This window comes from Chelonoidis abingdonii, chromosome 13 (genome assembly GCF_003597395.2).
Source record: "Chelonoidis abingdonii isolate Lonesome George chromosome 13, CheloAbing_2.0, whole genome shotgun sequence".
Taxonomy (NCBI): domain Eukaryota; kingdom Metazoa; phylum Chordata; order Testudines; family Testudinidae; genus Chelonoidis; species Chelonoidis abingdonii.
The window spans coordinates 19,042,332-19,054,535 of record NC_133781.1 but is presented as its reverse complement, the minus strand read 5'-3'; the positions used below and the strand labels follow the sequence as shown (position 1 = coordinate 19,054,535).

The window sequence follows — 12,204 nt, the reverse complement described above, 5'->3', positions numbered from 1 at the left end:
CTGGGACAAATCAGGACTGCTTCCTGGGTGAGTCATTTTGTTCATGAAAATGTTCACAGATCCCACAAATGTCATTAATGTAAGCATGGCTGATGCTTTCTCCAGGAATTCATGCCTGATGCCTGTTACTCATTGTTCTCCTATTCAAAAAAACGCAGTTATGCAATCAGAGTGCAGAAACAATGTCATGTGACTGAAACAGCCTACCCCCCAGATAGTAATTACTCAAAGACAGAACGAAAGCAGATAGTTCGGGAACAGCCCACGGGACTGAAAGTTGCTCAGAGAAACGATTCTGTGAACTGGAGTAACGAATATTTTAGTAGGAATCAGGAGCTGTTCAAGCGCATTCTGAATCCGAAACGGGGGCTACACTTGCAATTAATATGGTTAGCAAGGAGTAATTCAACCAGTTCCTAATGTGAAGCCCATAACTCCCAAGCAACGAGGTCACCACCACAGTCAGATCCAGAACCACTTGTACTGAACAGATTCCGATACTGCAGAAGCTGTTCGGAGAAAGTCACTTGTGAGCTGTCAATGAGCAGCTTGGGGTGTGTCACTGAAAAAGGAGGATGGGTCAGCCGAGCTTGCCTCATAGTGAGGCTGAAGGGAGGGTTATTCAAGTTGCCGCACGCCTGCTCCTCTTAGACTCCCTGTCTCTGAGGAAAGGAAGTTCCCTGCCCTGCAGAATCTTCACTCTTGCTACTTTGTGACACTTCTGCTTCCGGAGAACTTTCCTTGCAGGCGGGAGGCTCAGCAGCCAGCCAAGACGTTGTGGGTGGAGCGAGGCTATTTCCTCCTATTTGCATAATCCCGCCTACTCGAGATTCACCCCGGGGCTTCATAGGCAGCGTCATCTCTCCTAAGCTCCTCCCCCTCCTAGCTCCGATTGGTTCGGCGTCTCGCCACCGCCCCCCGAGCCCGCCCCCTGCTATAAACGGCGGAGACTGGCTGTGGAACGCGCGGACAGGGAGCGGGGTGGTGATTGGTTGCGTAGTGCGCAGCGGCGGTCTCTCCCCTGGTGCACTGTCGCCCCGCGGGACCCCTCGTGCGAGACTCCGCCCCGGGGACACCTGCTGCGCAGACCCGGCGCTGGAGCGATCTGTCCGGCTCCTCGCGGGGGTGCAGCGGGTTCGCGCTCCCAGGGTCGCTGCCTCTCGGAGCTGCCGATCTCTTTCCACCCTGCCCCGGGAACATGAGTGAGGGGGTGGGAAGCGAGCGGCAGTTGCTGCCCCGGCTCTGCCGCCTGGAGAAGGGGCCGAACGGCTACGGCTTCCACCTGCACGGGGAGAAGGGCAAGGTGGGCCAGTTCATCCGGCTGGTGGAGCCTGACTCCCCGGCCGAGACGTCGGGGCTGCGGGCCGGGGACCGGCTAGTGGAGGTGAACGGCGAGAACGTGGAGAAGGAGAGTCACCAGCAGGTGGTGAGCCGCATCCGAGCAGCCCCGGGCGCCGTGCGCCTGCTGGTGGTGGACTCGGAGACGGACAAGCAGCTGCAGAAGCTGGGCGTCCAGTGCCGGGAGGAGATGATCCACGGGCTGCCCGCCGCGGGGCCGGAGAACCTGGAGGAGAAAAGTAACGAGGAGCCGCAGGAGGCACCGAGGGAGCAGGCGGAGAGACCAGGCGGGGAGGAGAAGAGCCACCCTGCGGAGCAGGTAAATCTAGGTCATTCCCGGGGAGGGGAAGGCGAGCCCTCGGGGATCATGGCGAACTGCGGGCGGGGAGAGAGCAGCGAGTAAGCTACAGGTACTGGGGAGAAGGGAGTGAGGGAGACCTGCGGGGGGTTGGGGAGCAGGGCTTAGGCAGAAGAGGGAATAGCTCTGACAAGTCTGAGACCAAGGGGGGCAGTGAATGTCTGGGTGAATGTAACTGACTCTGGTGGTCCCCCAAATACCCTATAGCGTTTCTATGCAGAGGCTGGCTCAATACGCTGGTACATTCAGGCCCTCTGCTGATTGTTCTTGTAGCTGGGTCTAACTCCATCCTCACCTTTGATTATGAAATGTGAGAAAGTCCATTCTCTTCTTCAGGGTACCAGCTGAATGTAGGGCTGGCACCCACCAGCCATGGCAGGAGAGTCTGGCTGCTCTCTGCTGTGGGAGAGAACTTTGGGTGGAGGGGACGACTCTGGGTGGCTAGATGGTGCCATCTGTGCATGCTCTGGGAATTTCCATATTAGATTCTAGCATCTCTATATCCCCCTATCTGCCAGGCCTAGTCTCTGCTGTCCTGTGCTGGGAGGAGACCCAGGTATCATTCTGTACTGTAGTGTGAAGAGCAGTGTGTAGCGTAACGGGGCAAATGTCTTCTTTTTTTAAAAGTTCCTTGACCTGTCTTACTGGTAGTGAGAGACTTCTATAATTTCTATGGAGTTTGATTTTAATGCAGGAACCACTCTAGACTGTTGCATTTCTCTCAGCTTCGATAAACTGGTCAGTCTCATTTTAGCTTCTCCTTGCCAGTCAATGTCACTTTCTGGTTCTCTTGCACTAACAAAATGCGGCTGTAGTTGGGTGGCAAATGCTGCAAGGAAATGACTGTGGTGTGTGGGGGTAAGATAATGCTAACATTCGTGTTGCCATGAAAATTAGTTCTGTGGTTGGTTGATTGGTTTATTTAAAAAAAACCTCTCAAACTTTAATTTTAGCCCATGTTTTAACTCGAGTGCCCCTTTTAGAGAGATGCCATCAACTTGGACTCTAGCCTGTTAAATAACACTAATAATCTCAGGTACACCATCTGCCGATAAAGCTGTCTTTGTATAGTTTTTACAATCACGTTTTCCAACTTTTTGTTAAATGCACCTCCTTCTGTTGGGGAAAGCAGAGGTAGACATGTAAATAAAGGGCAGATAAGAGAGAGAAAGAAGTGAGGGAGGCAGAGAGGAATCCAGGCCAGATACCTTCCTCTAGTTTCTTTAGGTTTAAACCCCTCCCTACATCCAAAAGTTTAAGGAAGTCTCCTATAGCCATATGAAAGAGCGACAGAAACAGAAGAAACTGATTATATGAGGGAACTAGTGATAATGACTATTCAAAATTGTTGATGGAAATATTCTGAAGCACCTACGAGCCCCAGTCAAGCACCAGGACCCCACTGTGTACAAATGCACAAAGTAAACAAACTGGAAAAATGTAGAAACTTTCTCTACCCACAATTAATACCCTTAAATGTGTTACTTGTTTTACCTGCGATGATTACTTTTCACAGAAGAGTGTCTTTTGTTTCTCTCATTTAAGCATCTCCTGCTCATTAGTAACCCCTAGGCCTGCATCTTGCCATGTTGATGTAGTTGGGATGTTTGAAATGATGTTACTTTTCAAAAGACTCCACTTGCTTTGCAAGTGCTGCAGTGAGGGTGGTGTAGTTACTCTTAAAGATATAAATGTGGGTCATGGTTGAACCACACAGGGGAGGGATATTGCCTTCTCAGTGCTTATGTGACTAAAATTCCACCAATGCATGTATCAATATAAGATTGAATGCTTCTCCCTCTTGTTCATATTGTGTAGCTCCTAGCTGGTGAGGAGGGGAGAGAGATGAGAGCCTGTGTCAAGATGAGGTGGGTTACAGAGTAAGTGTCTAGGGCCTTTTAACTTTGGGGCACATGTGTAGCTGAGGATCTAGTTCTTAAAACTCTATGGACTTCATGCCTGCCTGCGGCACTCCTCAGAAAGAACCAGTGGCTGGTGGCTAGTTAGGAGGTGATGGAAAACTAGTAGAACTGTGTTGTCCTCCCAGTTCTTCTCTGTTGTGATGCACATTTTTAAAGAAACAAAACCAAGCACCACAACTCCCAAAAAAGGTCGACAATGGTCAGGCTGCTGGTGTGATGTGACCAGTTTTTCATACTGACCAGTATCTTCTCAGTGTTTCTTTATGCTTCTCCGTCTGACCAAAGGCTTCGGCTGTAAACTCTTTGGGGCAGGGACTGTCTCTGTTTTTCCAGTGCCTAGAAGAATGGGAGCCAGGCCTCTAGGTGCTTCCATCATAGAAACAATAAAAACTGAATAAAAGGGGAGGGGAATTTTGATCCATGCTGACTGCAAGTCTTGAAATATGGAAGCTTATCAATTCAGAAATGTCTGCCTGTCTTCTACAATATTTTAGTAGAAATACAGATGGAAACACAATAGAGAGAAGATGTGGAGGGGAAGAGACTCTGGAACTGTGAATAATTGCTCATTACCTACTTGGAGTAGCTTCTAATGGATGCCCTGGCTTCATGACATAATGAATATTTATTTACGTAATGGAAAATATGCACATTATAACACCAACGGACCCGGTCGTCGGCAGGCAGGATCGAACTGGGGACCTCTACAGCATGAGCTAAAAGCCAACTGGCTGTTAGCTAAGGCTGTAGATAGATCACTCACTCACTCTGTTTTCACTAGTCTGTGTTGGACCTACTCAATAGATCCTAGTAAATAATAAAGCTGGGTTATCTTCCCTGGGGATGGAGAAATAAATCTTGGAAGAAGCAGTGTCCCTCTTTCCAATCAGGATAAATTTACCTTGTATAAAATCCTATAGCTGACACAGCAGGTGCATTGCTCACTGGTGTTTAAGGGTATGAGGGGAGACATCTGGTTCATTGACACTTAGGAGACTGCTGGCTCCACCTCTCTCACAGGCTGAAGAAGAGAGCTGAGAGGGATTAATTATCAAACAATTGAGGATATAGGACAAAATGACTCTTCAAAGTGAAAGGTTGAACTATTACTGTATAACCATATTGGTCAGATGTGATCTCAAATAGGCTTCACTCAACTTCTGTGAGCTGAAGTAAAGGTCAGGCCTGAACACTATTTTGAGAGCTCTGGAGCATTTACAGGTTCAAAGTAAGGCCTACAGGGCGGGGGTCACCTGTCAGAGGTTGTGTTAATACTAGAAGACAACCAGTGGGGGCCTAGAGAGAGGTTCTGGGAGCTTTAGACTTGGACTCTGTGCAGGGATGTCCTGATTACAGGATACAACAGCTGGTGTGAGAGGAGGAGCAGGGCATTCATAAGGAGATGATAACTGGAGACAGTGATAGGAGGGAGTGGATGGACTTTGGTGCCTTTGCTGAGCTAACATTCTTACTGTTAACTGCTGAGGAATGACAATTCTGCTAATTGTTCCCCATAATGGACTTTAGCCTGGAGCCAGAACATGTTCCCCTTTGGCCATCTGCCCCACTGTGTCACATGCCCTTTTGCACAAATGGATGTAAAATTTAAGGCCTTTTAGTACAGGCAGCTCTTGCTCAGACCTGTTGATAGCAAGGTTCTGTACTACTGGTTATCTCACAAATGGGATTCTTACATGGCTCAAGTGGCTTTTGCCAGTCCCTCTGAGGGGAGCGAGAATCACTTCCCCACTCAGACTGGGCTGGGAGTAAAAGTTTTTATTCATCTTACATCATTAAAATGAGAGGAAGATCTCAGTTGGGAGAGGAAGAAAGAAGAAACTGATGTAGTTTGCCTTTCTTTTCTGTAGGGGGCAGAAATCTGGCATTCCCTACCACTGATCTTTAGTATGTTGCAACCATATCAGTTGAGTGTCCTGACAACAAGATGTTTACATGATGGCAAGGTGCCCAGGGCCTTAGACAGCTGAGTCCTGTTTGCTTTGGGACAAACATATTGTACCCTCCTTAATGCAGGCACAACTCAGGATTTAGATCCAAGACAGTTAAAGCCACATGTCAGAATGAATTATGATGGTAGGAATGAAACTGCCTGCACTGCCAGATTCCATCAGCAGGTGTCTGTCAAGCTGTTTTGCCACCTACCCTGTGTGTGTCTTTAAGGTTCCTCGGACATGTATTCCGGCCTGCTGTATGGATGGGTTATTTTATGGAGTATTAAGACAAATTATGCCACCTGAAGTTAGTTAAGATAGGAACTTCTTATCAGGGTGGAGCAGAGACTCTTTGTGATGTGTGGATATATTGTCCTTGTTCTGTACCACACCCTTGAATGTGTTGGGTGGAGGAGCAGGTACAAGGCCAGGTTCTGATAGTAATTACTCAACTGTGATGCCTCAATGTCCCATATGCAGGGAGAGAAGTGTTCAGTTGCTGCTGTGCTTTAAACAAGGGTCCCTGTGGGGAGTAGTTGCCTCTCTAGAAGTATTTAAATCCTCTTCTCTTTGATGCTTAAGGGCTGTTCTCTCGCTGCCTCTGGTTTTGCACAGTCATTTACAAAAAGTGTTTGTCTCTTATTTCCCTATCTTCCTCAAAGTACCCTCTTGAAGAAAATCTGGGGGCATGGCTCTTCCATCGAGTGTATCCCATTCAACTTGAGTGTGTGATTACTTAGTGTCTGTCCATTCCAAAGGCAGCCAGCTCTGCCTATAGTGGTGTCTGCTAAGCCCTATCTCTGGTAGAGCCTAGTCTCCCTGCGGAGTGACCAAAGCTGATAGGTGTCCCCCCTCATGCTTGTTTCAGGGTGGGAGCATCCACTCAGTGTCACTTCACACTAGCTGGGAAAGGGACGAATAATTGTGCGCTGTGATCTCCCTGCCCGTGGCTCAGCATTCCACAAAGGCCTGGGTATGGCTGAATTATCTATAGCTCTTTGAGGCCCTTGGATGAAAACCTTGTATAAGTGTCAAAACGATGCCGAGCCACGAGATAGTTACTGTAACACCCAGCTGTGGTTCAGAAAGCTCAGCTCTCCCTGGAAACAGCAGCATTGAGAGAAGAGGGGGGTCCACGAGATACCTGATCTACGTGGCACGAGGCAGATGGACATTTGCAGGGCACAGGGAATGTATGTGGGGGAGTGGCCATATGCACTGCCAGTGTGGTGAGAAATATAAGGCTCTTTTATCAGGCACTAGCTCAGGGCATGGGGCTCCCAGTATCTCTTCCTCCTCTGCCCAGTCACTTGGAACTAGCTGTGTCTTGTGGAAATGAGTCTGCTCCTGTCACCAGGGTGGCTGACAAAGGAGGCTCCTGCATGTGATGCAAGCCCAGAGCAGGGAGTTCACACTTGGACAGTTTCTCTTCCTTCCCAAAAACGGGAAGTACATGCTTGCAAAATGGGACGGACACCATGGCCCATCCAGCGTAGCGGAAGGTCAGTGTTTCTCAACAGGTAGCAGGAACTCCTACCCCTACCTGGGATGGGACTGATATCTGGCTGGCCTCTGGGACCCTAGACACATGACAGCAAAGTGAAGATCCATTTGTGGATATTCCCCTTCAGGTTGCCCAAGGAGCTCTTCTTCAGAGAGCTACATGAGAGGAAGTGAAGGCTCAACACTGAGCTGGAGGCTGGCAGCAAAGAGATTTTTTTTTTTTTTCAGTTCAGGTGGGAGGAAGCTCCCTGTGGTGAGGCTTAGAGACTCTTTGCTAAAATCTGGCCTGTAAGGTATTAGTCTTGCAACATTTGTTCATTACTGACTGGCTGCAGGTGTGTCTGGGGGGTCTCCACAGTGATCTCCTCCATTTAGAGGCCAGGAACCTCATCTTCCCCCCCCCCCCCCCCGCTTCAGCAGGAAAGATTAAACAGTGTCTACGACCAGACTTCCAAGAGGCCAACGCCCTGCAGTGAGAACAATGAAAACTGCCGGATGCTGAGTCCTGTTGACATTCTCTGCGCTTCTGTCAGGTGCCTAAATGGAAGCTGAGATCTCCTGGAAACCTGTCCCCTGGCATCCCGATGATGTGATACACGTGGTGTTGGGTGGGACACAGAAAGTTCTTCCTATAACTTCTGGGTGGCACTTGCCTCCCTCATTTGCTGAGATTCAAGAATTGCTCATCTCCCTTGCTGCGGGGGGGCAGGGGGAAGTAACTCAAGGCTCAGGCACTGGATCAAGAAGAATCCACTAACTGTCCTAACTTCTCAGCTGATTAGTGTGTCTTGTCAGCTAGTGTTCTGGGGCACAAGGGGGTGGGGAGTTCTCTGGGTCTGTGAGGGTTAATAATGAGTCTCCAGGTGGTGCTCACCAGATTTGCATGTGTCAGAGTCCTATTTGCTTTATTGGGCTGGACTTGACTTTATTTGCTTAATGAGCTCAAGGCCCGTTCTGGCAGGAGGGCAGGCTGGCATGCACTGACTGGCTGGTACGCGGCTCACTTTGTTCTAGGGAGCGGGGGGAAGCCTGCTGCATTCAGCTGGCAGAGTCCAGAGATGGGGAGCTCTGCTTCTGAGAGCCCCTTCCACAAACACACTTGTGCTTTTGTCTGGCTCCCCTCCCCTGCGATGCCATAACTCCTTGGAATAGAGTAAACTTTCTTCCCTGTGTTAAGCTGAGACAGGCTGGGGCTGTTTGCAGTCTAAGGTCTAGGGAGCCCTAAGGTCACAGGACTGGAGCAGGGGGAGGGCTCTGTTACCTTGACGCTTGCAGCACATTTCTAATGGTTGTTCCTCCCCCCCCAGCTGGATCTGAAAGCACTTTGAAAAACATTTGCATATTTATGAATAGGCATTTCTATGATGCTCCTCACTGTATTATTTAGTCTCAGGGCTGGGCCAGGACCCCATTATTCTAGGCTTTCTACAAATATGGAACAAAAAGATGATCCCTGCCTCAAGGAGCTTATACTTACATTGTAAGACAAGCAGCAACAGATGGTCTGTAGCAGGGGTCCCCAAACTTAGTTCACGGCTTGTTCAGAGTAAGCGCTTGGCAAGCTGTGAGATGCTTTGTTTACCTGACCATCTTCGGGTACAGCCGCTCTCAGTTCCCAGTGGCTGCGGTTCACCGTTCCCTGCCAATGGGAGCTCCAGGAACGGCAAACCGCGGCCACTGGGAACTGCGAGCAGCTGGATCTGTGGACGCTCAGGTAAACAGAGTTTTGCGGCCTGACAGGGACTTACCCTGAAGAAACCGCAAACAAAGTTTGGGATCCCCTTGTCTATAGCGTCTGAATGTAAAAGTCTCTCCAGGTGTTAGGGTGTAAACATCTAGGAGGGAGTGATGTGAAGGGGGCATGTTCAAGAGTAAGGAGGTTCCATTTAGAAAAGGAACATTTAGGATGAATATGGAGGGAAACCTCGCTAATGAGGAGAACTGGTGGATTATTCTACAGAGAAATGGTAGAAGCTCCCATTGCTTGGGACATGCCCAATGTGACTGGACAAAGGCCTAGAAAATCAGCCTAGGAGTGGGGCTAGATGGCTTGGTGGATAGAGCTGGCTGTATTTTGTTCAGCAAATAGTAGACGAACTCTTTTGACTGGCTGAAATTTCTTGGACTCTTTCAAATTTGGTTTGACCTGAACCCAACTTTTATTTCTTGGCACTGCCAGTGAACTGAAAAAATCAGGTGTTCACCAGCCCTCTTGATGGACCTCTTTGCTGACCACTGAAAGTTAACCACTGTCTGAATGATACACAGGAGCTAAAGTAATCCTGAGAGAAGTGCTGTGGGCAGGATCGGCAGGTAATTGCTCTCTCGAGTCAATTTATCGCGTCTAGTCTAGACGTGATAAATGGATCCCTGAGCGCACTCCAGTACTCCACTGCCGTGAGAGGTGCAAACGGAGTTGATGAGGGAGCAGCAGCAGTCAACTCAGCATCATGAAGACGCTGTGGTAAGTCAACCTAAATACATCGACTTCAGCTATGCTATTCTCGTAGCTGAAGTTGCGTATTTTAGGTCGATCCCCCACACCCAAGTGTAGACCAGTCTATGAGACTTCTAAGGACAAGTGATCAGGACCTTGCTCCTAGATCTGATCTTGTAAACCGATGAATATCGAACCTGAAGCAGAGTTCAGACCTCACAGCCCATGGCAGTGATCCCCAATCTTTTCATCTGATGGGCACCAGACGAAGGACCGTGACGGCGGTGGAGCATCCGCCAAATTTCTGCAGCATTTCGGCGGCGACGCTTCTCGATGACGCCACTTGTTGCTGAAAAGTGACGTCATCGAGAGGCAACGCCACAGAAATTTGGTGGCATTTCAGCGGATGGTCCACTGCCGGCCAGGACACGGGCGCATTTAGATGCCCCCACAGGTGCCATAGCGCCCACGGGCACCACATTGGGGACCCCTGGCCTATGGGAACTCAAACAGGAGTCCACACTAGTTAAGAGAATAAACAGAGTTTTAAAAAAGGCTCCTCCATCACTTGGAGGCAATTCCTATTTTCAAAAGTTACTTAGGAGCCTAATTCTCACTGAAAGTCAATGGAACTTAGATTCCTAAGTCACTGAAGTGCTTTTGAAAATTTTACCTCAAACCTCTGCTCTGAATTGTCCAAACTGGGACACACTAAGGTGATATGCAAGACTCCCTGAAGAGCTGAACACGTTCTTTGCTTGTCCCCTCGCCTTATGTTGGGGAGGGGAGAAGCCCCAGCTGTCACGCTGGTGTGATCACAGCCCAAGAGGGTTAGCTTATTCCAGTATGTAACTTGGCACATAGGTGCAAGGTTGCTTATAAACTTAGGTTCACACACTTTGTTAGTGCACCAGGGCCAGAAATGTCACCAATCCCCTTTTGGAATCTTTAAAAACTACATGAACTGGCTCTTTAAGTAAGCACAAATGGCCTTGAGCTTGACCCTCCATTTCCTGCAGCTGTAACAACTTGATAAAAGTCTCCCCCATAAAAGTTCTCAAGGGCAGTGGAATGATTCATAATCAATATGATAAACACAATAAAAATACCAATGTGGACTATAAACTGTAGAACTAGAAACTCTCATGTCCTATTTCTGGTGCTTGGGGCCTGATCTCTTCTCCTCCCCCAACTCTTTCTGAAGCCAAGGAAAGCTGCAGGCCCTTAGCACCTCAAACTCAAGCACTAGAGAAGCCTGGCTGTGGAAGCTGTTAAATGGTCCAGCATCCCTGGCCTTGCAGAGTTGAGACTGCAGCTAGTTCCTAAGCAGGACCAGCACTTCTGCTTTCCCCACCGAGGTTCTCAAGGGGACAGAAGATTATTTGCATAATGATACGGTTGTAATGGGAGCTGACTCAGCCAAGGGACCATAAAACTGTTGGGAGAGGGGGTTAGTTCTCTTTGCAGAATGACTAAAATTGGGCCCTGCTATTTATGTGTGAGGTCGAGAGAATGTATCCTCTCTGGTCCAGCCTCGGCTGCAGCCTTAGGAGCAACTACTTGCGTAACGAATTGAGGTGCAACTGTAAGTAGTAGGCCCTGCGCCTTCTGCTCAGAGCATTTGCGCTTCCTGTGCTGAAGCAACATGTGGGTGTCTGAAAACCACATGTTGCTTTCTGAGCCAGGCAGCAGCTGCTGATGCTGCATCCTGACCTGTTACAGACTGTAGCCGCCCTATCTTGACAGCGGTCAGGGTGCAGATTTTAACAGTAGCAAAGCTTTCAGTAACACCCGCCAATTCAAGTAGCCATCCAGCTTCCTTCATCTCTCAAGCTAGTGTTAAACTGCAGCTCTTTGTACCACATGTGATCCCTAGGGAATGGAGTCGTGAGTTTCTCATGAGGATGTAATACGAGGCATGGCTAGGAATGAGGGGGGATCGCTGCTGACTTCCCAGCTGGCTTTTGAAACCTAGAAGCAGGGACAAACAGTGAAGCTAAAATCTCTACCTACAATGCTAAGAAACTCTCTCCTGAGTCACAGAGCAGACGTGGAGGAGCATAAAATGCATCTCAAGTCAGTCTGACTATACGTAACTGCACAGTACAACCAGGCTCCAGGTGGGTAATTCATGCAGCCATCTGCACTCCACTGTTAATAAGACCCTATGCAAAGTGGAGGCTGGACCTCATGAATTACACCTGGGTTACAAAACTGCTGTCAAGCAAAGACCGAAGTACTGTGATGAGCCAGCTCTCTGGCAGAGCTCCAGCTAGCACAGTTTCAATGCAGGAAAGGCGTCTTCAAAATAATATCCGAAAGTGTGCTGGGTACTAGCCCAAGCCAACCTGTAGCTTGGGTTTGGAACATGAGCTTGATTCTTACCAGGTGACTGCAAATTCTCTGGACTTAAGTGTTGGGAAATGGTTTAAATGTGGACAGGCATCCAGTGTCAATGTTAGAGAGAGGTACGTGCTGGCCGGAAATGAGTGGCCCCAGGGCAGCTCTGCGCGTGGCCCCAGGGCAGCTCTGCGCGTGGCCCCAGGGCAGCTCTGCGCGTGGCCCCTTGCCTCAGTTTTCCTTCTTGGTGCCTCGATATATTCCAAACGAGGCTTTTACAAATACCAGTAACAGCAGCCCTCCTGTAAGGTCTAGTTTATTAACTTCAAGTTTAAATTGAAATTCAAAAATCTT

The 12,204-nt window shown here is 48.9% G+C and overlaps 1 protein-coding gene across 1 annotated transcript in view; it reads left to right on the top strand.

Moving 5' to 3' along the window:
- The first annotated feature begins 945 nt into the window (after nucleotides 1-945).
- Nucleotides 946-12,204, top strand: part of NHERF1 (NHERF family PDZ scaffold protein 1) — a 36,033-nt gene continuing 24,774 nt past the window's right edge. The window contains exon 1 of the mRNA XM_032785095.2: nucleotides 946-1,657. Within this exon, the coding sequence (XP_032640986.1) occupies nucleotides 1,199-1,657 (459 nt within the window). The 5' untranslated portion in view covers nucleotides 946-1,198. The remainder of the gene's footprint in view (nucleotides 1,658-12,204) is intronic.